Source organism: Ciconia boyciana, chromosome 8 (genome assembly GCF_034638445.1).
Source record: "Ciconia boyciana chromosome 8, ASM3463844v1, whole genome shotgun sequence".
In the NCBI taxonomy this organism is placed as follows: Eukaryota; Metazoa; Chordata; class Aves; order Ciconiiformes; family Ciconiidae; genus Ciconia; species Ciconia boyciana.
The window spans coordinates 55,306,832-55,329,810 of NC_132941.1; the positions used below are offsets into that span (position 1 = coordinate 55,306,832).

At 43.4% G+C, this 22,979-nt stretch overlaps 1 protein-coding gene across 5 annotated transcripts in view; it reads left to right on the plus strand.

Annotated features, from left to right (window-relative positions):
• Positions 1 to 22,979, plus strand: part of MXI1 (MAX interactor 1, dimerization protein) — a 57,981-nt gene that overhangs the window by 21,390 nt on the left and 13,612 nt on the right. For 2 of the 5 annotated variants that reach the window (XM_072871628.1, XM_072871630.1), the window contains exons 3-4: positions 5,555 to 5,623; positions 6,394 to 6,423. In XM_072871628.1, the coding sequence (XP_072727729.1) occupies positions 5,555 to 5,623; positions 6,394 to 6,423 (99 nt within the window). Of the gene's footprint in view, positions 1 to 255; positions 297 to 5,554; positions 5,624 to 6,393; positions 6,424 to 22,979 lie in introns of those variants that run through there. The other 3 variants (XM_072871629.1, XM_072871632.1, XM_072871633.1) reach the window with 2 other exon arrangements.

Sequence of the window (22,979 nt, forward strand, 5' to 3'; positions counted from 1 at the left end):
AATGCAAAACAATATTCTTGCTGTTGTGTGGCCTGGCTTGGAAAACCCTTCCCTGGCAGAGTGCCACGTTGTGCTGCTTATCGGGGTGTTGCTCTGGTTTTGGGGAGCTCAGCTCTGGGACTGGAAGAGACTCATGGTGCTCAGCAGGGAAGAGCTGTCTTCCTGCTCTTCCGTCCCTTGTGCTGAAAAAGCAGAACATGCACCAACAGAACAGTGTACTTTGTTTGGGACTGTGACTGCAGTTTCTTCCCTACCTGAGGATTATGGCTGATGTGTCCCTTGGATGAGTTTCATCGGTAAACTAATATTACTTTGTTCTTGGCTCCCATTTTAAATTTTTCTCTGGCACCTTGAACAGTAGTGTCTGAGAGTAGGGTTGGGTCACTTGGCAGCCGGTGGGCAAGACATGAGGGATAGTTTAGGTTTGGGTTGTTGGTGGTTATTTTCCACTTTCCCACTTGCAGCTTACAATGATTATGTCATCTTTTTGTCTTTGACCCAAGAATCAGATGGCACAAATGTCCTTGTTAGATGTCTCTCTGGGGTGCCTGAGAACAGCAACCACACTATGCAAGCCTTATCCTGGGGTTCAGGGAACCCAAGTTAAGTACCATGTTCTGCCACAGGCTTCTTGTGTGACCTTGGGAAAATCATTTAGCTCTTCTGTGTGTTGGTTTTGTCCCCCCTGCATAAGAAGTGTTAGGGAAGAGTTAATTTCCAAAGTGTTGCAAACAAATAATTATTTTGAGGAGCAGGTACCAAACTGAGAGGGGCTGTGTAAATACTGTAGGTGACTTGGAAGACATTTACTTCTTCAAGGGATGTGTGCATTGTACCTTTTAAAGTTGTTTTTGACTGAGTGTTGCAGGAGGCTTTCAGGATAAGGTATAGAAACCCAGGGGTAGCTGACTTTATGCAGCTGTGAACCGTACGAAGGAGCTCTTTTCCCCTTGTTGAGCTGAAAACAGACTGTGGGGCCATTTCTCCTTTTCCAAAGGTGAATAAACACGAACAGATGCCAGTACGGCTGCGTCCCCTTCTCTGTTGGAGACGGAGAATGTGAACTTTGGAAAGGGTCTGGTTTGATCCTGGGAAAACAGCTTTGATCAGAGCCTTGGGAGGAATCTGATACCATGTCCTTCTAAGAGCGACAGAAAAACTAGCCAGAGTTTGGGGCCTGGTTAATCTGGTGCATCTCCATTGACATCAGTGAGAAGGTGAAACAGTCTGTTCTGTCTCTTCACATCAGCTCCTCGTGGAGAAGCATTTATTCTGGATCTCAAGGCCAGACAGTGTAGGGGGATCATGGGATAGTAATGGCTAAGATAACTTTTGTCTCTAGTATTGTTCAGAAGGAAATATTTTGTTAGATTTGCTGATACAGAAGGCTGAGGTGAGGGTCTTGTTGGACTTGAGGGTGGTACTTGCAAAGGATAGCAGCAGAAGGACTTCTGCTCCAGCTATGTCATCTCCTGTTCAGCTGCATCCCGCTTCTTACTGTAGGAGCTCTTGGCAGCATTGAGGACCATAAGCTGCTGTGTTCCCAAGGCTGCCATGCAGCCCTCCAAGAGCCAGGCTCCTTGGCCTCCCAGAGCTGAGGTGGGTTCACAACTCCCTTAGAAACTCATCCCTTGAGCATCTCCATCTGGGCAGGAAGATTTGACTCTTGGGCAGCTATCCTTTGTCTTGCCTTTGGGCTGAAAGCCTCACCCGCTGCTACTGGTGGAGCTTCTCCGTAGGCTTCCCAGACTATAGCTTGTGCAGTTGGTTTCATAGACTACTTAAGAGTGTTGATCCACTGCTACTTGAAACCTTGGCAAAACACTGCGGTTCTTCAGCCAGTAAGTTTTGTTTTGTGGACACAGGTGGATTTAAAATGCAAAAAAATTGTTGATCACCGTTCCTTTTTGTTTGTTTTGTTTTGTCATTTGGCTGTTTCCAATAGGAGTCATTTCTGAGGAAGAACTTGCATAAAAGATAAAGGAATAATCTAGTTCACTGGTTCCAGAAGGGTGGTTGATCTTGGCTTGGGGAATGAAAGAAGGCATTTCCTGCAGGGGAATTTGGTACCAAGTGAATGGGTGTCAACAGAGCCAGAAGGTGGGAAGGGTCTGTAAATGAAGAAGAATGAGACTGTATGTGGTGTGATGATGCATAAGCAGCAGAGGTGGCTGAACCTGAGTGAAGTAAGACAGAAAGCGGTTGGCCTGGTCTGTGGATAGATGTTCTTGCTGCTTTGCTAAACATGATTCAGGTAACTGTGCCTTAGTTTGCACAAGATGATGGAGTATTTCTTTCCTGATTAATCTCTTGCTAAAGCAGAGTGGGGTGAGTGAATTTGGAGGAGAAGCACTGGCTCTGTGTTGGCATTAAGGACATGTATTGGAAGAGGTCATTTTTATTCCCCCCACCCACTTTACCTGGCAGTACTTATGGCCAACAGCATCTCCTGAGCCACAGGTATCTCTGTTGTGATGGAGATGGAGCTCTTGGAGTCCTGGGCTCGTCTGGAGTCAGGAGCTGGTGCCAGATACAGACAGGAAGGGTGACCAGGTACAAGGAGATGATAGGGTCATTGGGTCTAAATGCCAGCTGTGTATCATGTAGGACAAGGACTCTCAATTGCTGTGTTTTCCCAGTAGAAAATAGTTACCTCACTAAGAAGTCAAACCAAAATGCAGATATCCTGCAAATGCATTCGTTGGGCTATTTATCAATATTAAATGTGTAAACCAGAAAGGTCAGCTGTGTTTAATGTCATGTGGCAGCTTTGTGATTTTAATTACAGTAAAAAACCCAGTGACAAATGAATTCAGTGCTCTTTAGAGCTCGTTCCTCCCTGATGCAGTTTGTTTTGTTGGCTTACCTGTGCTTAGGGAAAGTTTGGCTGCCTCTACCATCGTAGGAGGGATTTTATTTAAATAAAGAAAATGGGATAAAATAAATTATTGACAATGTCTCCTTCACTGGAGGAAATCAGTGTAGCTTAATGTTTCAGCAACACCTTGTTACAGTGTTGGATAGCATAGTTGCAGGCAGAATCACAGTAACTGCCGCAAAAAGGTTGTTGCATCTGACCTTAAATTAGAGTGACTGACAATTGCTGCTTCCCTGTTCCTTCCTATTTTGTATGCAGTTTCAGGTATCTGGGGTAAAGAGGGATAAACTTCAGTTTCTCCTTTTCCTTTTGTTGTTTAAAATTGTGATAGGGGCTGCTCTGCTGTTTTTCATTGTTGTTTGCTTGGCTCCTTTATGTTAAGCTTTTAAAACTCTTTCTTGATCTTTTCCCAAGCTGTTTTCAAAATGTAGTCAGCAAGATCCTCCTCCATATATAACATTCCTTCAGTTTTTAGGGGTAGTTATCAGTTTGGATGTTTTAAATTTATTGTTAAAGAACTGACTGCTACAGAAACCTGACTTTTAAATGAGAACGCTGCAGACGGTTTGTGCTTGAGCTACTTTTAAATTGCAGCTGAAGTTTTGAGCAGTGCAGGTACGTGTGCTTGGGCTTTTGTTTTCCTCTTTGTTTTCCGTACCTGCATGGCTGTGGTTTCAGCTTTGTAGGTGGGGGCAAGGTCCTGCCGGGCATGCGAGCTCCTCTGGTTTGTGGGGAATGCGCAACACGGTGTCCTTATTTCACTGGGTGACACAGGCTGTGACTGACTATCGACAGCAGCAAAGCAACATCACTGAATGCAGCAGTTCCTTGCTGTTGTGTTGTATACGCAGGGTGTTACAAGTAACCCTGAAACATTCCCTGAGTGCTGCAATAGTTTACAGCTGTGGTGTTCATTCTGTACCCATCAAAAAGGTGGCAATGGCGTACAAGGATGGAGCTTTGATTTCAGTCTGGTGATACTCTTTAGGTTCTCAGTTGATGATAAGACCAGCTCAGTTAAACAGGTCCAGTTACATTTGTTTCTGTATCTGTTTGAAAGATTTTTTTTCTGAATGTCGTATCAATAGAGGTTCCTGCACTTTTTTTTCCACTTCACTGACAGCACTGTCCTTGTTTAACTCCAAATAAATCTTGGTAACATGTGCAGCCCAAAGACAAGGGGAGAAAATTAATCTCTAGATCAAGAGCTACAGAAAATGAAATGAATTATGAACAGAAGTTGTCTAAGCAAAGGGAAACTGGCACAGAAAATAAGAGTGAGTGAATGGTGGTAGTGGGGTGCTGGGTTTTTTTTCCTAAATTTAGATGAAAGGAAAAATTAAAACTTTTCCAAATGTCCCTAGTAAGACTAAGCAAAGCATAGGCAGGTAAGAGAAGTAACATCCCTATCGGATTCATTCAGCATTGCTGAGATTCTTTCCTTTGCATTCAGCTGCAGTGGGAAAGTGTTGAGGAGGGTTGGGGTTTGTTTTTTTCCTTGCCACCGATATGGTTAAAAGTCACAGCATAAATTTTCTGACTTGGTGAAAAGCCTGTGACCCCTCTCATCTTGTTCATCAGAAGGCAGATAGGTAATAAAGAGTCTCCTGTGTGAGAGGAGTAGGGAGAACCTGCTGTTTTAATTTTGTTCACAGCAGTGGGCCAAACTTTGTTCTTTCAGTGCTGGCCTTGATAATTGGCTCAATATAATATAGGAATTCAAACCATTGCATATCTCTGGCTTTATAACTGCTAATGTCATAGCCAAGAAGAGTGCAAAGTCTCCTGCAGGAACATACAGTAAATAAGAACAATAAGCATGTTCCAAAGAGCATACGAGCAGTGGTTTTAAAGGGCCTCAGCTCAGCCCTGGTGGGTTAATTTGCATCCAAGTTGCCTCGACAAATGGATTTTGCTGGCTTAGACTCTGGGGGGGATGTGGGTTTGATTTGGGAGATTTTCTGGACTAAATATGTTCGTGTTTCTGATTCCTGGAAACCAGACCTTAGGGATCCTCTCTTTTTTGGGGGTGAAGGATTTGCTTTGGGAGTTTTCTCCACTGTAGGAGTTTGGCTATAGTGTGCCTTGCGTAGGGTATCCCATATCCTTCTGCGCAGGGTACCTTGCACAGACATACGGTAAAGTTTTGTTTTTCCTCTAGCCACCCGCAGCTCTCGGCCACAGCTAGCTAAGACTCATTTACCTTGTTTTTCACAGACGTCGTGGTTTATTTGTCATCTTCAATGAGGTTCTAACACCTGTTAAGGGCTCCTCCTCCCTTTTTTTGGAGAAGCATTTAATTATGACAGGGTTTCCCTTGGAGCATATCCTCCATTCAGTTCCCTAATTGTAGAATTCTCTATGGGATTCTCCAGATGGGGGATAGAGGATAATCTTCTCAGAGCTCCGGAAGAAATGTGATGCCAAATTACAGAAAATAGATCCTTTTTATTAAGCTCTTGGGCTCCTTTTACTCTTATTTTAAGGTGACCTTCTGTTAAAGAGAAATGTTGGATAAATGGCTATCCTTTTTAAATAATCTTCAACAACCTTACCTGGGTTACTAATAACATTGTTAGATTAGAAATCCTGAAAGGATTTAAGCTTTTTTTACCACTTGTGCTGTCATCACAGAGACAAGGAGAATGAACTTGCCTGTTTCCCTTTTGTTTCTAGTTGGTGTCATTTTCAAGCTGCAAGCTCTAAATTAGGAAGTGCTGGAAGCATGCTTGGTGTGGCGGGCAGGTATAAAGACAAAGCCCCCTCCTTTGGTCCCCCTCAAGTAGTCACAGTGGCACTTTATGGGTCACTTGCTTCGCTGCAAGTTAGTGCTGTGGCGATGCCGTTTCAATCCCCAAGGGGTTTCCAGGCATCCTAAAAGTGCTACACAGCACCACTGATGTTTGCAAACATGGCAGTACTGGCCATCCCGTTTCATGCCCAAATGCTGGCCATATCTGGGGTTCTACTAAGTTTGCTAAATCTAGCATGTGACTGCTGAAGGGCTCCAGGGGTTGTCCTTGCAGAGCCAATTCTGCTGGAAGGTTCCCATGTATTTGATGTGCATAAATTAATACTCCATGAGCTCCTGTGTTAGCAGATGATACCAATATTTTTACAGGGTGGATGGAGAAACTAAAGCACAAAGAAACTTAACTGCAGTCCTGTACTGCGTTGGTGGCAGAGCCAGAAGTAGTCTGGAAATGGCTGACTCTGGTCCCCTGTTCTAATCGTTGCCTCTCTTTGGGATTTTGTGTGCGTTTAAATCTCTAGGGAACACTTTCTGTAGCACCAGTAAGAGTACCATCTTTGCATGTGGCAGGTAAATACAGACTTAGGAGGGGAGGAATCTCTTGTCAGCAGGGAAGCTGAGGTTGTAGCTATAGATTTTAATGTATGTAGTTGGTTGGCTTTACGCTGCAATATGCCGCTGGGGATGTATACAGCTTGCAGTGATTGAACTTTGGTGCTGAGAGGTCAATGGTGGCTAATCCAAATTTTTGTTTATCTTCCAGGTCTACGCACAACGAACTAGAAAAGAACCGGTAAGTAGCTAATGAGCTGAATTCTAAGAAATGCAAGCCTAGTGAGTGTAATGTGCTTTAACCTTACACATGCAGGTGCTGTTTGATCAGCTTAGACAACTGTGAATGACCACGCTGCATCACGTAGTTTTGAAAGTCGGGGGAAGACACAAAAAGATCTGAAAAAGAAGCCTTGTTTTTGGCTGGTTTTTTTCCTCTCTCTGAAAAGGCAAGAAGTGACCCAGTTTTGTGACTAATCTGTATGCAGAGTAAATACTGTTCTTCTCCTGACACAGTGAAATCTGATTGGGGCACTTTCCATACATGAGGTTGCTACGGGATCAGGTTTCTTGGGCCCTGGGTAATATGTGTTACCATGAACCGAAGGGCAGAGCCCTGTGGTCTACACCCTCTCCCTCCCACCCCTCCACTGGGCTGTGATAATCTCTGCGGTGCAGAAGAAAATACCATTGTCCAGAGGCTCAGAGGTCTGGCTACCAGCGCTCCTGTGGAGACTCTCTCTCTTCTAACCTGTTTTAGGATTGTGCCTGTTTATCCTTGAATCTGAAGTTTTAGCAAGCCTTGCGGTTTTGTTACTTGGCTAGCTCTGCTATATGACTCAACCCTTTTGTAACAGGAGTGAAAGTAAGATAAATACCATTGAGACAAGGGGAGCTAGTTCACACACAGATCAGATTATCGCCTTCCATTCAGATGCTATGGTTAAGGTTGTGTCAGGGTTTCCATTATAAACTTATCTTGGCTCTTCTGTGGGATTTTAGGAGGGCTGAGGGGGGATGTCTGTGTTTTTTGTGGCTGCTGGAACAAAGGCAGTGCTCTGGCCAGCTGCTCCTATGAAGAAACCCCCAGGGTGGGAAAGCTGAGTCTAAATAGGTTGATTGCCTCCTTTTCCCTCTTAGCAGCCATCATTTAACAAGGGTTTGGAGCACTATAAGGTTGGCCAAAGATACACAGAGGCTTCTAGCCAAGTGTGTCTTTCCATTCAGACAGGATCTTCCCATGTAGCTTCAAGGGAATCGGAGCTGAGTACCTTGTGCATCACATTTCCCTCTGTTTCCCCCACATCTGCCTCCCCCAGCAGCAGCAGTGCTGGGAAGCAGCTTGGCCTTTGCATGGTGCGGGTGTTTTCTTCCAGGCTGTGCTTCTGCCTCCTGGTAGCTTTGAGGGTCTACGGAGTTGTCCTGGTCCTGCCTTTCTGGGGTGATGCAGAGAGGTTTTTTATTTGGGTTATGTTGCTCTCCTGTGTCCTCCCCCCGCGTCTCAACCTTTCCAGTCCCAGGTTGAGCTGTGTTGAGAAGTGTTGGCTGCTGGGTTTTCCAGTGCTCTCTACAGTTTTATTTACCAATGAGGGAAAGAAAATGCAGTGCTTGGGTCTGACCCAGAACAGAGGGTGCTTTTTTTCTCCATGACAACAGTAAACCATCACTAATTTTCAATGTGCTTATTTGCATATCTAATTGTTACTGCAAATGCTGCTTGCCCTCAGTACAGCTTTAGAGCAGAGCTGTCTCCATCTTTCCCTGTACCAACCTGGTCCTCTCACATTGGCCAAGTTTGCATGGATCTGTGACCATCTTTTTCTACCCTCAGGCTTGTGGGGCAGGCAGTGAAGCTTCAAACTCTCTGTGGGTGAGATTTCAGCAGCTAGCGTTACATACATATTGTCCAGCTAAGGACTGGCAAGTTTTGATGGGTTTAGAATATTCCTGATACCAACTATCTGTGTGAGTTGAGGAAGTTTCTGCCTTGATTCCCTGTTTTTAACTGAGAACAGTAACACTACCTGGGGTGGGGATATCATGAGGACTGACTACTGTCCAGCACTTTGTTATGTTTTTTACTAGTGAGAAGAGTATTACCCCTTATGCCACCTTTTTCTGAATGTTGATGAGCTGTTTGCTTGCTACAGCATTTGTCTTCTCAATCCCAGTTGGTGTAATATCATCTCTCTCTTCCTCTCCTTCTGTCTCAGTTATGCTCCCTAGGCCCCACCTGTTCCAGGTTGAAGACTCCTAACCATCCGCCTTCTCAGCAAGGTCTTTCCTCCAGGGCTTCCCATTCCCAAGGCACTGTATTCCAGATCTGTGTCGCAGACATAGTTTTACAAGCCCTTAGTTTCCATCTTTCTGGGAAGGCCGCAGGTTTGATCACATCGGGTGGTCTGTACAGGCAAACTGCTATATCTGGGATCTTTGGTCAGGAGCCTGCTGCTTCTGGTTTGGGATTGTCTGTCCCTTAATGCAGATGCTATGGCCTGATCAGCTGCGCACATCTGCAAACCCAGCTGGACCCTGTAGTGGCTATGCTGGGTTTGCAGTGTTTGTTACCAACGATTTGGACAGTGAGTTTCATACTGGAAGCATTTATTTTCAAACTCCACAGCAAGTGTTTTCTGAGTGAATGGGATTGCTTCCCCGTTAGATTTTCACCATGTTTTATTTGCTGTGTCCTTAAGTTTGTCAGTGTCTCCAGACTTAACTGTTGCAAAGATAAAAGCCCTGATACTAATGGCTTTGTGGCTGGCAGGTGCTCATTTTCGCTATTATTTGAGATTATTCCTTTTGAATCTCACTCTTATCTCCATTATTGACACACACTATAATTTTCAAAATTGTCCACTATTAGGTCTCTGACTCTGGTTTTTCCCTTCTTGTCTGCGAACAGCAGCCTTCTTATGTTCAGTTAAATTTTGTTTTAACCCATTCAACAATTACACAGAGTTTCTTTCAAGCAGTAGCAAGAGAATAGTAGAAAAACAAAATGCTCTCCTCCTCCTTTTTGAATAAGCAATTTAACTTGGACTCAATATTGCAGAGCTGATGATGTTTCAGTGTATCAGGATTAAGAATCTTGCACCCCTTTGATGTCAAAAAGTCACTAAAAATATATCAAACAAATTAAAGCGATGTTTTAAACTCCACTCCTTTTCTTAGTCTTGAAATCTTTCATGAACACTCCAGTGTTTCTACTAAGAAGCTGTTTGATTTGGTACCAAATATTAGCCTTAATATTTCAGTGACTTCTCTTTCTGCTTTGATTTGGGGTTTTTTGTTGTTGGTTTTGTTTTGGTTTTTTTTTTTTATCTGAAAAGATTGCAGTGACATTTATATAAGGGGCTTTGTTTGATTTAGAAAAGATTAAAGTTAATTTATAGTTATTATCTGTCATTAATCCTGATGTTGGAAAATTGTTTGTGTTTTTTATTTAATGGGTATGTGTTTCAGTTTATCTCTGCCCAGGATGAGTCATAGCTTGCATTTAAACAAGAAACCAGTATTCTGCTTCTCATCTGCTTCAAGGCATAACTAAAACAATACTTTTTAGTCCTTTAACATGCCTACCAAAAAACGGATTTGTAAGCAGCACCCCATCATTTTCTAAAAGAAAACATGATAAAGCAAGTGACTTAAAGATGAACTTTGGTAGTGTAATATTTTCCCAAAAAAGGATAATAGATAGAGTTCAGGCTTAAGTTAAATGGTGTGTGTTATACAGATAGCAGGATTAACTGTTGTCTGAAAATTTTGGATAAAAGCCAGTTTTGGAAGGATGTGGTCGGTGTGGGATGAAGAGAAGGTACACAGCACTGAGATGACTTTCCTGCTGCTCTGAGACGTGGCAGTTCTGGTCAACCAACATGGTGGTGGTGTCTGTCAGAAAAGTTACGTTTCCTGATAGAACAAGAAGGATGTTTGTAAAGCTATTGATCAGATTTAAAACCAAAAAAAGTTTCTGTATATCCTAGATTTGTCTATGTGTTTTTGGTGATGATTGCATTGTAATACAGCAGAAGGAAGGAAAACAAAGCTGAGTAATTGGGTAAGGAATGAGTTCCTAGGGCAGATTTTTCTTCTGCCCTGATAACAATTAGTAGCAATAATTAGCTCAAACAAAAGATAGATCCAAGGAGGGAAAGAGACCTTGGGAAAATCACTGAAATCAGAATTTTCTGAAGATCTCACAGAATTTGTGGCCCTGCAAAAATACCATGTTTAAAATGAAAAAGGACAAAGTCTAAAGGAAACAAAACTACTTCTAAATCAACTTGCTAAAGAGTTGTGTTTAGAGTAAAAGCACAGAGTGAAGTGATGTAAGATCCTTTCTCTCTGGTATCTTTTGAGATGATCAGAAACAAAGTGAAGAAGACAGACACGTAGCAATGATCAAGTGGTTTTTAGCCTTTCTGACTCTTACCAGGATCCCCTGTCTATCTTCTGTGATTCTCCACCCATTCTCTCGTTAATGTGCAAGACACTTTATTGCAGAGTGTTTCTCTAAAATGGTTTCTCATGCAGAGCTGACTGTTATGCTAGGTTGCATATTTGAGGTAGCAGTTGAGATAAAGGAAAAACCCTACTGAACGTTTGGGAGAAAACCACGACCTGGGTTAGTTTGCATTGAAACGTGGGGCCTTCTGAGGCTCTGCAGCAATTGCACAGTTTGGTTCTCTTTCTCTAGAACAGGGGCTCAAGTGTGTCTGTTAGCAAAATACAAGAGAAAAAGGAGGGGAAAGCATTTAACATAGGGCATTTAAATAGTTTTGGTATTAAATAGTGCAGACATGCTGTCTAGGCTGGGAAAGATAGGGGGAAGGGAAATGAAAGTATAGTGAATCCTTGCTACTCTGAATAGACACAGATGATTGTGCTTTTGTAGTGCGATATATACTTGCCAAGGCAATCTGATCAGTGTTTGTCTTGAACCAACTAATCAATGTGGTGTTGAGTTCAATGCTATTTATCATGAGAGCTGGAACAAGAAACTAATCCAGTAAATTTCATTTGTTCTCTGGAGTGGGCTTTGTTTTCATGTTAACTTCATGTAGCAAACGTTGACAGTACATATTGTTTTCCTCATTAATAACACTTGGAACCTGTGATGTTCCCTGCAGCAGTCAAACCATGGCCAACACAGCTGAGTGTGCAACTTTCTTTGACACATCCAAAGGTCAGAGCATGCACTGATACAACTTGCTCCTTGTGGGAACTGTAGCTAAACCCTCCTGTCTCTTTGCCCATTATGGAGCAAGAGCTGGAGGTAGCTAGCTGTCTTCGACTCTGTTGCTTGGATGACAGATGCCTCTGTTTTCAGCTGGGACTAACAATTGTCAGCAGAGCTGAAACATGTTCCTCTAGGAGATCTGGATAACTGTTACACTGCTGTGCCTGATTTTGCTTAACCTGGAGAGAGTGAAATCTGTAGTTTGTGGAGTAAGGCTATCGGAGAGATGTTCTTTCTGGATACGTTCAGGCTCAGTTGTCATTGTTTAGCGTCCGTCTGCCTTCTGCTATATTGTGGTTATTTCTTTGTATTGCTCTGGGAGCCCACCAGTCAGATGCTGTAAAACCGTGATCCAGTCTCTTTTGCTGACCACCACACTTGTTCATGCGAAGTGCCTTCTTGTGTCGAAGCAGTGTTTCGATTCACTTGCAATTGAAACTCTGCGAAGGCTTTGTTTCACGTTGGCTGGGCAGCAGAACATTTTGAACTCTGAGTAAAGCTGCTGAAAAGGGACAGTTAGACTCCATGCCAAAATTTGAAGGAAACAAAATGATCCTCATTTTGTTGGAAGTCCTTCAGTACTGCTTATATTGGAATTTCTAGTTTCAATATGATTTTTTTATATTTTATTCAAAGTGATGCAGCGAAGAATGAATGCATGCCTGCTTTCCTTTCTGCTCCTCGATCTCTGCACCTCCCCTATGAATCCAGTAGCAGTTGGAGAAGGAAGAGGAAAAAGAACAATACTACTATTTTGGATAAACTGTCACAAAGCCAAATGTTTTTGTTTCAACAATGTTGCACAACAAAATCACTGTTATAAGCCAGTTTTCAGAAACAGATATTTATCACAAAACACTTCTCAACTAAGATGTGTTTTAGGGACACTTTATGATGTGTTTTCCTCCCATAGTGTAGAAAGAAATGTCAGTGCAATCTGCTTGGCCTTGGCATAATGGCCTGATGCTGAGAATCTCTTTGTCGTCTTGCCTCCCAGAAGGGAGACTTTAGAGGAAACCCCCATCTTAGAAAGAAACATGCTCTGCAGTCAGGTCTCCCCACTTACTGGCTGTGTTCTTGCATTCAGCATCCTGTACGTAAGATTTCCAGAGTAGTGAATAGAAGAGGTATCAAATGGTGCATTACTGGTTATTTACTGCTTTCAGGGAGCCAGGAGGGGGTCTGGTAGCTGCTGTGGATGTGTAATGAAAGCAGTCCTATGTATGGTATCTGATTTGGAGTGCATCATTGCCAGCTTTGGTTCTTGAACCTCTTCCCAAACTTGCATCCTCGAATTTCTACTTGGGTGTGTTGCCGCAGTTTTCTTTCAGGCTGATGCCTCTACAGTTAGATATGTTTATGGCTGTCCTGAAAAAAATTAAAGACTGGGCAAATCCCCTCTGTAATCAGTGAGCTGGGACCAGGGAATAATCTGGCCCCACGTAGGAAGTCAAGCATTCAGCTTTCCTGGCTCAGTTTTCAACTGTGTCAGGACTCTGTACTTGCCATCCTTCTCCTAAATGCATCTCTGGAGACTTTGCAGGCTTTTTTTTTTTGCTTTTTTTTTTCCTGGGGTGCTGTTTGTTGAAGTGCCAAGAGCCAGAAATTCTGATGCAACAACTTTCTTGTTCAGGGGACTAACATTGCTCATGGGCCTGAAAGCATTACTAGCTAAAAGCTTCTTGGGGAGTTGCTGCCTTAGAGAAGATGAGGTAATAGGAATATAATTTTTGAGACAGATTACCTGTTAACTACAAGTTTCAGGACTTTGTACTCTTGGGGCAGAAGCTGGAGTTCTGTGTGCTGATTTATATCTGTATCTGGTATGTGTGTTGAGGGTACTATAGCAACATAGCCCATGCAGACTTGTGATAACCAAAGGAAATTCAGTGTAGGATAGGAAATGTAGGCAAGAAACTTTCTCATTCTCCTTTCTGTATGTGGCCCATTTTTACCAAAGTATCACAACTTTGAGAACCTATAACCTTATGATGTGCCAAGGAGGGGTGGGAAGAGTCAGACACCCCCATTTAACAGGTGAGGAGCAGAAACACACATGGATCCAGCGCCTGGAGTAATGGGTGTGTGGGAACAAGTTTGCATTGGCCCACTCCTTTGCTTCATTGATCCACATCTCCAGACAGTTGCTTGCTTTTTCTCTCCTTCGCAAAAGTTTCCCCTTTCCCACCTCTGCTTCCTTCCAAACTTCATCCTCACTCCTTGTGTCCCCCTGTGTCCTCCCTGTCACTGTTGCCCAGGGCCAGGAGGTGCTGCATGACACTGTCTTGCTGCCCTCGTGCCTTTTCCCATCTGAAAAGAGAAGAGGGGCACAAAGCGAAGGTACCTTTGCTGCTGTGGGCAGCTGGCAAGGCTTGGCACAGTATGGTCTAGCCGCTTGTTTTGGGTGCTGTGGTGGGTAGTGCAAGTGTGTAACAGGCATTTATAGCCTTGTCTGGGAAATGAAAGCAAAGGGCTTCACTCCTCAGTTGCTGTGGTTGTTGCCTGGCTGCAAATGGTGCTGGTCACCCCAAGCAGTTTGTATAGCTGTGGACAAACAGACCAGGCAGGTTTCCTCCCAAACAGTGCATGTGACAGCCATAAAACAATTAAATGGGTAACGTGCAACCAAGCGTCAGGAATTCTCCTCCCATTAAACCTATTGGGTAATGTGGACAGGGCTAAGTCAGGGCCGTGGCATAACACATTAGTCGATGGTGTCATCTACCTGCCTGCCTTTCTATGTGCCTTGGGAGTTCGAATTTGTGTAGAAATACAGATCATCTCTGCCTAGTGCTCTTTGTGTTTGCTCTTTGGTTAATCCTTTGCAAAATTGGAGTATCCCCTTGTTCAGAGGTGGCACTTGAGTCTGTCAGATGCAGGCTGAATCTCATATAAAGGTTTTGGATTTGTCTGAGTCTGGAGGAAAGCAGAGGAATCCCTGGATCCCAGAGCAATGGGATGAGTCAGGTCTTCTGCCCGATGTTCCATTAAAAAAAATTAAGGGCTGTCTTTTGAAGGTATCCTTTATGTGTACACTGCTGCCTGAGCATCACTTCCCATTAGCTGTGTAATAAGATTTTCTGTCCCTCTTGCCTGTTAATTATTTACCTTTGAGAGCGCATTCATAAAGCAACATGACTTATTTAGGGAAAAATGAAAAGCTTCTGCAAAGGATGGATGCTTTTTGCTCTTATTTTTTTGCCTAGGGGTTTAAATAGAGTACCTTAAGACTCAAGATTATAGAATGGTTTGGGTTGGAAGGGACCTTTAAAGATCATCTAGTTCAACCCCCGGTGAAGAAGGCATTGCCGTGAATGGGAGATTTCGCAAATGGTCATGTTCAGCTTGTAGAAGGTGAGGCAGGAAAGGGGATGTAGCAGTTGCACAGTGATCTTGTAACTGCCTGTGCAAGGGTTTCTGCCCAGGAGGGGCTGAGGGAAAGAAGGAGGCATAACAGAAATTGATACAAAAAAGCTTACGCACTGAAACCTCCAGTGGAAACAGGACGTGAGCTCGAAATGCGGTGTTACTTTCATAGAAATAGACTCTGTGAATGGTATCAGTGGGTTCATGCATGGTCCAGGCTGATAACAGTTTGTATGATAAGGGTGTGGTTTTTATCATGGTAAGTAGTAAACAGCTGCACAAAACTTAGTCATGCTTATAAAGTCAAGTGCAGCCTGTTATCTCTGAGTTGACTGGTTGCTGAGCTGGGGTGGAATATCCGAAAGCATCTGAATCATTTAGAAGCACAGCTCTTAATGACTCTCAAATGAATGCTCACTCCTTCACTTGGGCACTTGTTGCTCCCCCTGCTTGTCTCTACAGTGCTGTAGTTGTGCCTAGTCATTTGAAGAGCCATGCCAAGGGTTCCAGCACCAAATGGCTTAGTGTCCAGGACAGCGAATAATGCAACAGTGAAAGGAGGGCATTTGATAGACACCACTCTTCACGTGAATAAGCGGGTGTGTGTGTTTGTAGAGAAAGAGCAAGGACCCTTCTATGACTGTGAAAGCTGGCAAAGCCACAGTCCCATGAGAGGGGATATGTGGAAAGGAAAAGGAAATTGATGCCAGATTTGCTTTTGCTGCTTATTTGTGTATGGGTAGATGTCCCTGTGAGCAGCCCAGGAGAGAATAGGAACAGAACAGGAGGGTTCAGAGGTGAGATTAGCCCTGAGGAGCTCACCGTGGCTGTCCCCAGCCTTGAAGAAGAGCCTGGTCAGCTAAGAGTGTCTCAAGACCTGAGAACAGGCAGCTGCCAGCATTTCCATCTGCTACTGCAGTGCATTCCTCTGCCTTTTCCACTCAGAGCTGGATTGTGCAGGAAGGATTGCTCCGGCTATCCCAGACCTTGAGGAAGTTCTGGGTGATGTGTCCTCCACGTTTTCATCCCAGGAGGGACTTTCCAATGCCACTTAAAGACACAACCTGTTGAAAACTTGAGGTAATTCACTGTAATTTCCCATGGCCAAAGTCCAGCCCTTAAATGGGAAGTGTTCTGCTCCTTCTGGAAACTTGCTGAAATTCTTCAAATGAGTTAGTCTGAAAGGGGGAGCTGTGTAGCAGGTTTATTGTGGAAATTGGAGGTTAAAAAGAAGTTGCCTTGTATCTCCCATGTCTTTCATTCACACTTATTTGGCCATGTTCCATGGGGTGGCTTGAGTTGTGGGTTGCCCAGTCTGATTTTGCCCAGCTGTATGAGAATCTTCCACACAGCTCGGAAAATACCATTCATTAGCTACACTTTGGTAATGTCAAGAGGCCAAATGTGGGGTGAGTACTCGCATTTGCACAGATGCACACAGTTACGTGCAAGCACACACAAAGAGCTTGCAGTTAAAATCTACGTGCCCGTCTCTTTTTAACAGGGGAAGACAGCCCCAGCTGTGTATACAGCTTGGTGTTTCCCTTTGATTTGTGTTTGTTTCCAGTGTTTCTCATAGACTGGATCCTGGTGCTCCTCAGAGCTGGCTGCTCTTTTCCATGTTTGCAGCTGCATAACTGCATACAGAGAAACTCGCTGGGGTGTAACTGGTTTCAGCGGCTTGGGGTGAGGGTTCTGCTTCCCTGCAGCCCCTCCTGTTGCTTGCTTTGCTCCTGTCCCTTCCTCGCCAACCCATAGGGCAGGGGATTATCTTATTCTGGTAGTGGAAACTGTGCCTTGCAGATGCCTCGGGATCCTCCCTTTTACTTTGCCTACCTTCTCCCACACACGTGGCATTACTGCCCTTTTCTAGCTGCACGTAGCAGCTACAACTGCTGCTCTGGAGCAGATCTTTTGCTCTGTCACCAGGGTCATAGCTCAGAAAGGCAAAATTCCCCTTCGCTTTGCAGAGACTCAGCACCCTGCCCCTGCAGCTGGCTCGGGCCCTGTGCCTAAAGGAGAGCAAGAAACTGGACTCTTCAGACTTACGTGGTGTTTTGAGACACTGTCAAAGATGGGGCTGAGAGGGGCCTGCAGCGCTCATTTGGTCTGTCCCCTCACCTCAAGGCAGGATAAGCTCTATCTAAACCTTTTGCCACAGTTGCCAATCTAGCATGGCTTTAAAAGCCTTTGACAACAGGATTGCCCAGGGATGCAATGCAACCTGTTGCCCTGATTACCTGTTGTTACCCCTAGAAAGTTTGTCCTAATGTCTAACTAAGAAGAAAATTATTTCAGCGTTGTTCTAGGGGAGGAAAAAAGCCGTCCAAAGTTGACTGCCTCTGTATGTGTGAAGGGGAGAGTCCCAAACGCTGAATAGAGTAATCAGCTTTCATAGCAAAAATCACTCTGTTAGACCCTAGAAGTATGCTGGGGAATTCTGGCTGAGATAAGGAAATAGGGGGGAAAAAAAATATTCATCTTTCCTTTTCCCAGTGCATTTGTTTGCCACTTCACCAACCCAGAAAAGCAACTTTGATGCCAAAAGAAGTGGGAAACCGGATGGGAACACTTTGTCTCCGGTGGATATTCTACGTAATATGACCCTCTTAGGAAATGCGCAGAGCCTGTTCTCTGTGGCGTGACCTCTTTTAAACTTTTCTTGGCTTGGAAAAGCAGCTTACAGGCTTGGTGTTCACTGGTAAAAGCACATATGGGGATGTGTTTCAATTGAAGGGATTGCACAGGGGGAGAAGAAGAGAAATCTTGCATCTGGTGTCATATACTTCAGGAAAACATGCGAAGGCCCTCTGGAGTCATGAGTGTCTCTTGGAGTTTCTTTGAGTTGTGGTTTTTTTCCTTAGTGATCTCTGAGAAAAATACATGTGGTGGGGAAAGAGCAGAGTGGGAAGGGGGTTATACTGTGGTTTGGGCACATTGTAAATGGTTAGCAGTAGTCAGAGTGGAAAGCTGTTGTACAGAAGTAGGGGACTCCCATAAGCCCTCCAAGCTGGCTCTCAGGTCTGTGCAGACAGTGCTGCCTTACACTTCCCCTCAGCCATCCAGAGAAAGCAAATTGCATGAGTTTCTTAAAGGCTTTTTTTTTTTCTTTTTAAAGGAGCACTTGTTAAAACTGTTCTGTTATTTAAAGTGAAAAATATGATTAATTTCACCAGCTCTTGTCATCTCCACTGCAATTCTGGTGATATTCTGTGATTTTCAAATCCCAGCACCCAGAATGAAGTGTTTTCTATCCCCCACATAAAACCAGTATATGAGCCAGTGTAACCTACGTATTTAAAAAACAGAAAGGAGAGGAAGCATCCTATGTAGATGTTTATGTTTAGTTTTTTAAATCATGTGATGTCTGAGCTACTCTGGTGTAATTTTTTTATTTTTTTTAATGGGGCCTAAATCGTAATCTTTTGGACACATGGGATTAACAGCAGGACATCAGAAATTAAAGGTTTTAAAGAAATAAAAAGTTTTATGACTGCTTGATTGCAAAGTCAACAATACAGCCTTCATCTTGTGGTCCCGATTCAGACTAAACTCCTTTGAACTTTGCTGAAATTCCATCTTGGGAATTTCTTGGGACAATGGCAAGAAGGGACCTCAGATAGTTTTCGCTGCATATATGGGGGGAGCAGTGTGAGGGGTTATTGATCCATTTTGAGAAACGTGGTCATCTTGTACTCTGGACGTTATTAAATAGCAGAGAAAGCTGAATGAATTAGCTTTCCGAAGTGTCCTACTCTCTAGGCACTTCACATACCAGTGTCATTGCTGAGCTACATGAGCACCTGAAAACCAAGAGTGGATTTAGCTGTGCAGTACTCCGTGAAGGAATTAGGATTAGCTCCATTTTGTGGATGAGCGGTGCGTGCTTCAGTTCCTCAAGGGATTTACCTGAGGTCACGCAAGCTGTCTGCAGACAGGTCTCCTGACTCTCACTTAAAGGTCTTGCCTGCTGCATAACCCTTTCCTGCTTGTGGAGAGAGTTGAAACGCTGGCTCCACTTGGTTGCTGCTTCGCCCTTCCTGAAAGTGCATGCAAACTCTGCAAGCTCCTGGCTAGCACAGCAGTCAAGAAATCTGTGCTTCTGGTTTGCCATTTGGCTCTCCTGATGAGGAGACCCACCACAGCCTCTCCCAGGTGAATAGTTTGTGGTGAAATTTTTTTTTTAGTTATTATTTTTAACACCAGTGACTTTTGAAACCAACAAGGAGCGATCCCAGGATGGGAGGCTGTATAGAAAATATCTGACCATGAAGCAGTTATTTATCTTGCCTAAATTCATGAAGCTCTGTGAAGGACATAAGCACTACAGAATAACAGGGAAAGAGGGGTGTGATTGTGATTATTATAATGCAGTGCCACTGCAGGTATTTCTGTAAGCTTGTGTGGTTGTTTTCTTAATATTGTCCTGATAGTTGAGCAAATGGAAACCAGTTTCCACTCAGCTAGAGGACTAGGTGTTCCAGCTCCTCTCTCCTTTTTTTTTTTTTAATTTTTTAAATTATTTTTCTTTCCAAAACAAACCATGAACCTTTCAGTGTTTGGTTTGTTCGCAGGTGGGATCCTAACCCTTTTCCTGCTGGGAAAATGCAGAGCAAGTGAGTGTAAGGCAGCTAATCCTCCCACAAATGTTAGTTTACTCAACTACAGCTGTTCTTGGTTTGGGGGAATTAGAATTGTATCCCTTTGTGTCATTGCTGACCCAGGCAGAGGTCGTAATGGTCTTCTCCAGCTATTCAAGAGTTCACTAGGTAGAATGTCCTGTGCTTAACATAATGACTTTTTGAGCCCTGTTGGAAGCACTAAGAGTTTTGTAGTTGTGCTGAAAAAAGTCGAGCAATTTTCATGTCTTACGGATACGTTTTGTCTTGCTTCCTGCCCAAGGAAATGGTTTCCAAGTGGCCAGCTTCATGCTTTTTCCCTGTTTGAGGTTTGAGCAGTCTTACATCTCTTGACCTTCACACATGCCCAGAGGAGAGAAAGAAAATGCAAGGAAGGTGTTAAGGGTAGTTAAAGGGAAAGGGTGAGGGGGGGGGGGGGGGGTTGGTGGTGGTGGTTTTTTCCCCTGAAGTTTACATTGTTTTAATTTTCTAGGTGATAAACCCTGCTTCTCTTTGGAAGAACTGTATTGACAATGAGTTTGTATTAGCACATCACACCAGTTAAGCAGAAACAAGATGTGTTTTCACACTCTCTGGTACCTCCTTTCAAAACCTCTTTTTTTTTCCTGGTACCTCCCTATGTATGAGATCAGGACATGACTCATCTGTTGTTATAGCACTGGGAGCTGTGCTTCTCTGTTCAGGTTCCCCTGCTGGGTAACATATTTCGTTAACTGGAGTTAAAAGTGTTTGTCACTTAATGTTAGCTAACTCCTAGACTTTTGAAGTACAGTATTACTGTTCTTTGTGTGCAAAAATCCATATCCAATATGATAAATAGTGCTAGGATCTTTTTAAGTTCTCCTTCCTAGTGCTTTTTTCCAAACATACATCCAATAGTGACCTTGGCTGGTAATTCCTTTTTCCTGGGAAGTTTGGGGTTAAATTTAAAATAATTTTACAAGGTGAAATTATATGCACTGCTTCCTCTGTTCCAGATGTATGCCCTCTATACCTGAAAGGTACAGTAGATATTTGATGACTCCTTTAATATTTCTGACAGTGTGAAGAGGTATTAGATGAAGAGCACATGCTTTCCTTCTGGCATAAAAATTTTTGTGTAAACAAGTATTCCAAATGGTCGCATTCTTAGAATATTTTTTCATTAGGAATTATGATTTTCTTCCATGAGGTAAGGAAACTGGAATATAGCTTCAGAAAAGAAATGTATGGGGTGGAAAAACTCTGTCCTATCTTAATGAACAGTAAAAATATCTTTTAGTAGCAATAGCTTATCTGTGTAATTTAAAAACTATGTTAATGACAAAAATAACATATAGTACTAGATCAGAATGTATTCTTGATATCAGCATATTCCCCACTCATTAATTTGAAAACAGGAAATATGTTTTCCCCAATAACAAGTTGGTAGTATCCTGTACTCTTTCACTGATGGTCCATCTTACAAAGCAAGTGGTTGTTTCTTTTGACTGGTTAGTGGCATTACTAGTTTAAAACCTGACTATATTTAGTAGGCACCAAAATCCAGGGTCTCTTTCAGTAGTATTATGAAGAAACAGAGGCTCTGATTTGAGGTACTGTCTATGCCTTTACTGCTATAACACCCTGTGGACTCTTTTCTGCTGTAGCCAGTTGAGCGGTCCAGGGGCACTCTTCAGCTGCCTGGTGGGAACCTGCCTAATATCTCAGGTTCTTCCAGTGTCAGTCCAGGCAAGTGGCCTTCAAGAGTCTCTGCAGACCCCTGCTAATTCATCTGTTTTCGGGTGTGCACCATCTTTGAGTTCTCCTTGAGAGGCTGCAAGGACTCAATGGTAGTAGCTCTGAACTGGAGAGCTCTTCCTGTTGCCTGGCAGTTTTAGAGGCAGTTAAGGATTATGGGGTGAGAGCATCCCTGCTTCTCGGTGTCTGACTGCAGAAACCTTGCAGGAGCCTGAAATACCTCCTCATTTCTTTTCAAAGGCATGGGGCTTGGCCAGGAAAGCTCTGAACAGAATAATCAAGAATAGCTGGTGAGTTTGGAAAATCTTGGCTATCTTTGCCTGTGACCTAATGCTAGCAGTAAAGCTGAAAATCCGTAGGTTGCAGCAAAGCAGGTTACTGCCTCCTTTTCGGCAAGGCAGGTTTCTGATGAATGGCACAGCTGCTTTGCAGACCTGTTGGTGACATGGAGGAGGATGCTGCGTGGTTGGAGCAGCGTCACCAGACTTTGCGGCTGTGAGCACACTGTGTATCCCTAGAAGGATAATTATAATGGTATTAGTGAGAATGAAGGCACAGGACACCGTTGGCTATTTAAAGAGCAGGTCTATTTTTAACCGCTTTTTAATAAAGATGGAGTTTTTATTAGACTGGGCTAGTCAGGGCTTTATAATTAACTGGCCTGGGTTGCACATTGAAGTTTACGGCTTGCTTTGCATGTTCCCTGATAGTCAAATGCAGGATTGTAACCGAATTGTACTGCCGGGGTAGCAAAACTGCGATACCTGCATGGCGGGCGGTGAGCATGATTGAAAAGTTGGTGCCAAGTGATCTTGTGCAAGAGGTACCTAGATATGGCCATATCGGCAGCAACTAGGCTGTGTTTTTAGGTCAGAAGGAGAATGTGATGTAGAGCATTTATGGCCTGTGATGGCTATAGGGTTTAGCGTGCTGTTGTAAGCACAGCTCAGCCTAAAAGGGGTTTAGCTGGTAACATCATGTATTGTGCTACAGTAAAGTTCAGTTAATTATATTCACCAGGGATTAAAATACTTTATGGCTAATGGCCAAGATCTATAATGGTAGATCCTCAATATATAATGTTAGGGGGGATTAACTTTGATAAATAATAGTAGACTCCACTCTGGAGCATCTGTTGCTATTTGACATCTCTTAACAACTGTCCAAATTGCTTTCAAAGAAAGGCAGAAAGCCACAGAGGAGCTGGGAGGAGGGAAGAGAAACGGATGAACGGGCACTGAGAGCTCGGTGCTAGATCTGGATGAGAATGAAGGGGCGACAGAAAATGCCAGGCATTGATTGACTCCATTCCTCTGCTGGGCAGATGGCCACCTGTGCTGCTCTCATCACCTTTTCATTGTGAAGCACAGGCTGTTATATTTGATCTTTTTCTACTGAGTTGAAGTAGTGTGTCTCATTGGTGCCTCTGAAGATCAAAGGGGTTAGGAAAGGATGAGCAGTCATGTTACCGAACAGCTGTGAGTTTGTCCTGGAGGAGGCACCTTCCAAAATGGTATCATTTTTATTACTGTGAGCATCAGTATTCAAATGTTTTTGCCATTCTTTTAAGCATCCTAGTTTTGGAAATCATGGGATTACAGATGGTCTTTCTTTTTTATTATTTTATTCATTTAAATGAAGCTTCTGTATTCTAGCCCTCTAGTTCAAAGAGAAAAACTTCAAGATATAAAACAAATAGGACCCAAAGGCCAAGAAGTTATTGTGTGAATAAAAATAGCCCCAGATATGTCCCTTCAGCTTCAGAATCATGCTGTTGCTTTAGTCTAATTGTTTGGGACTGCCCGATTTCTGAGTGCAGTCACAAGATCC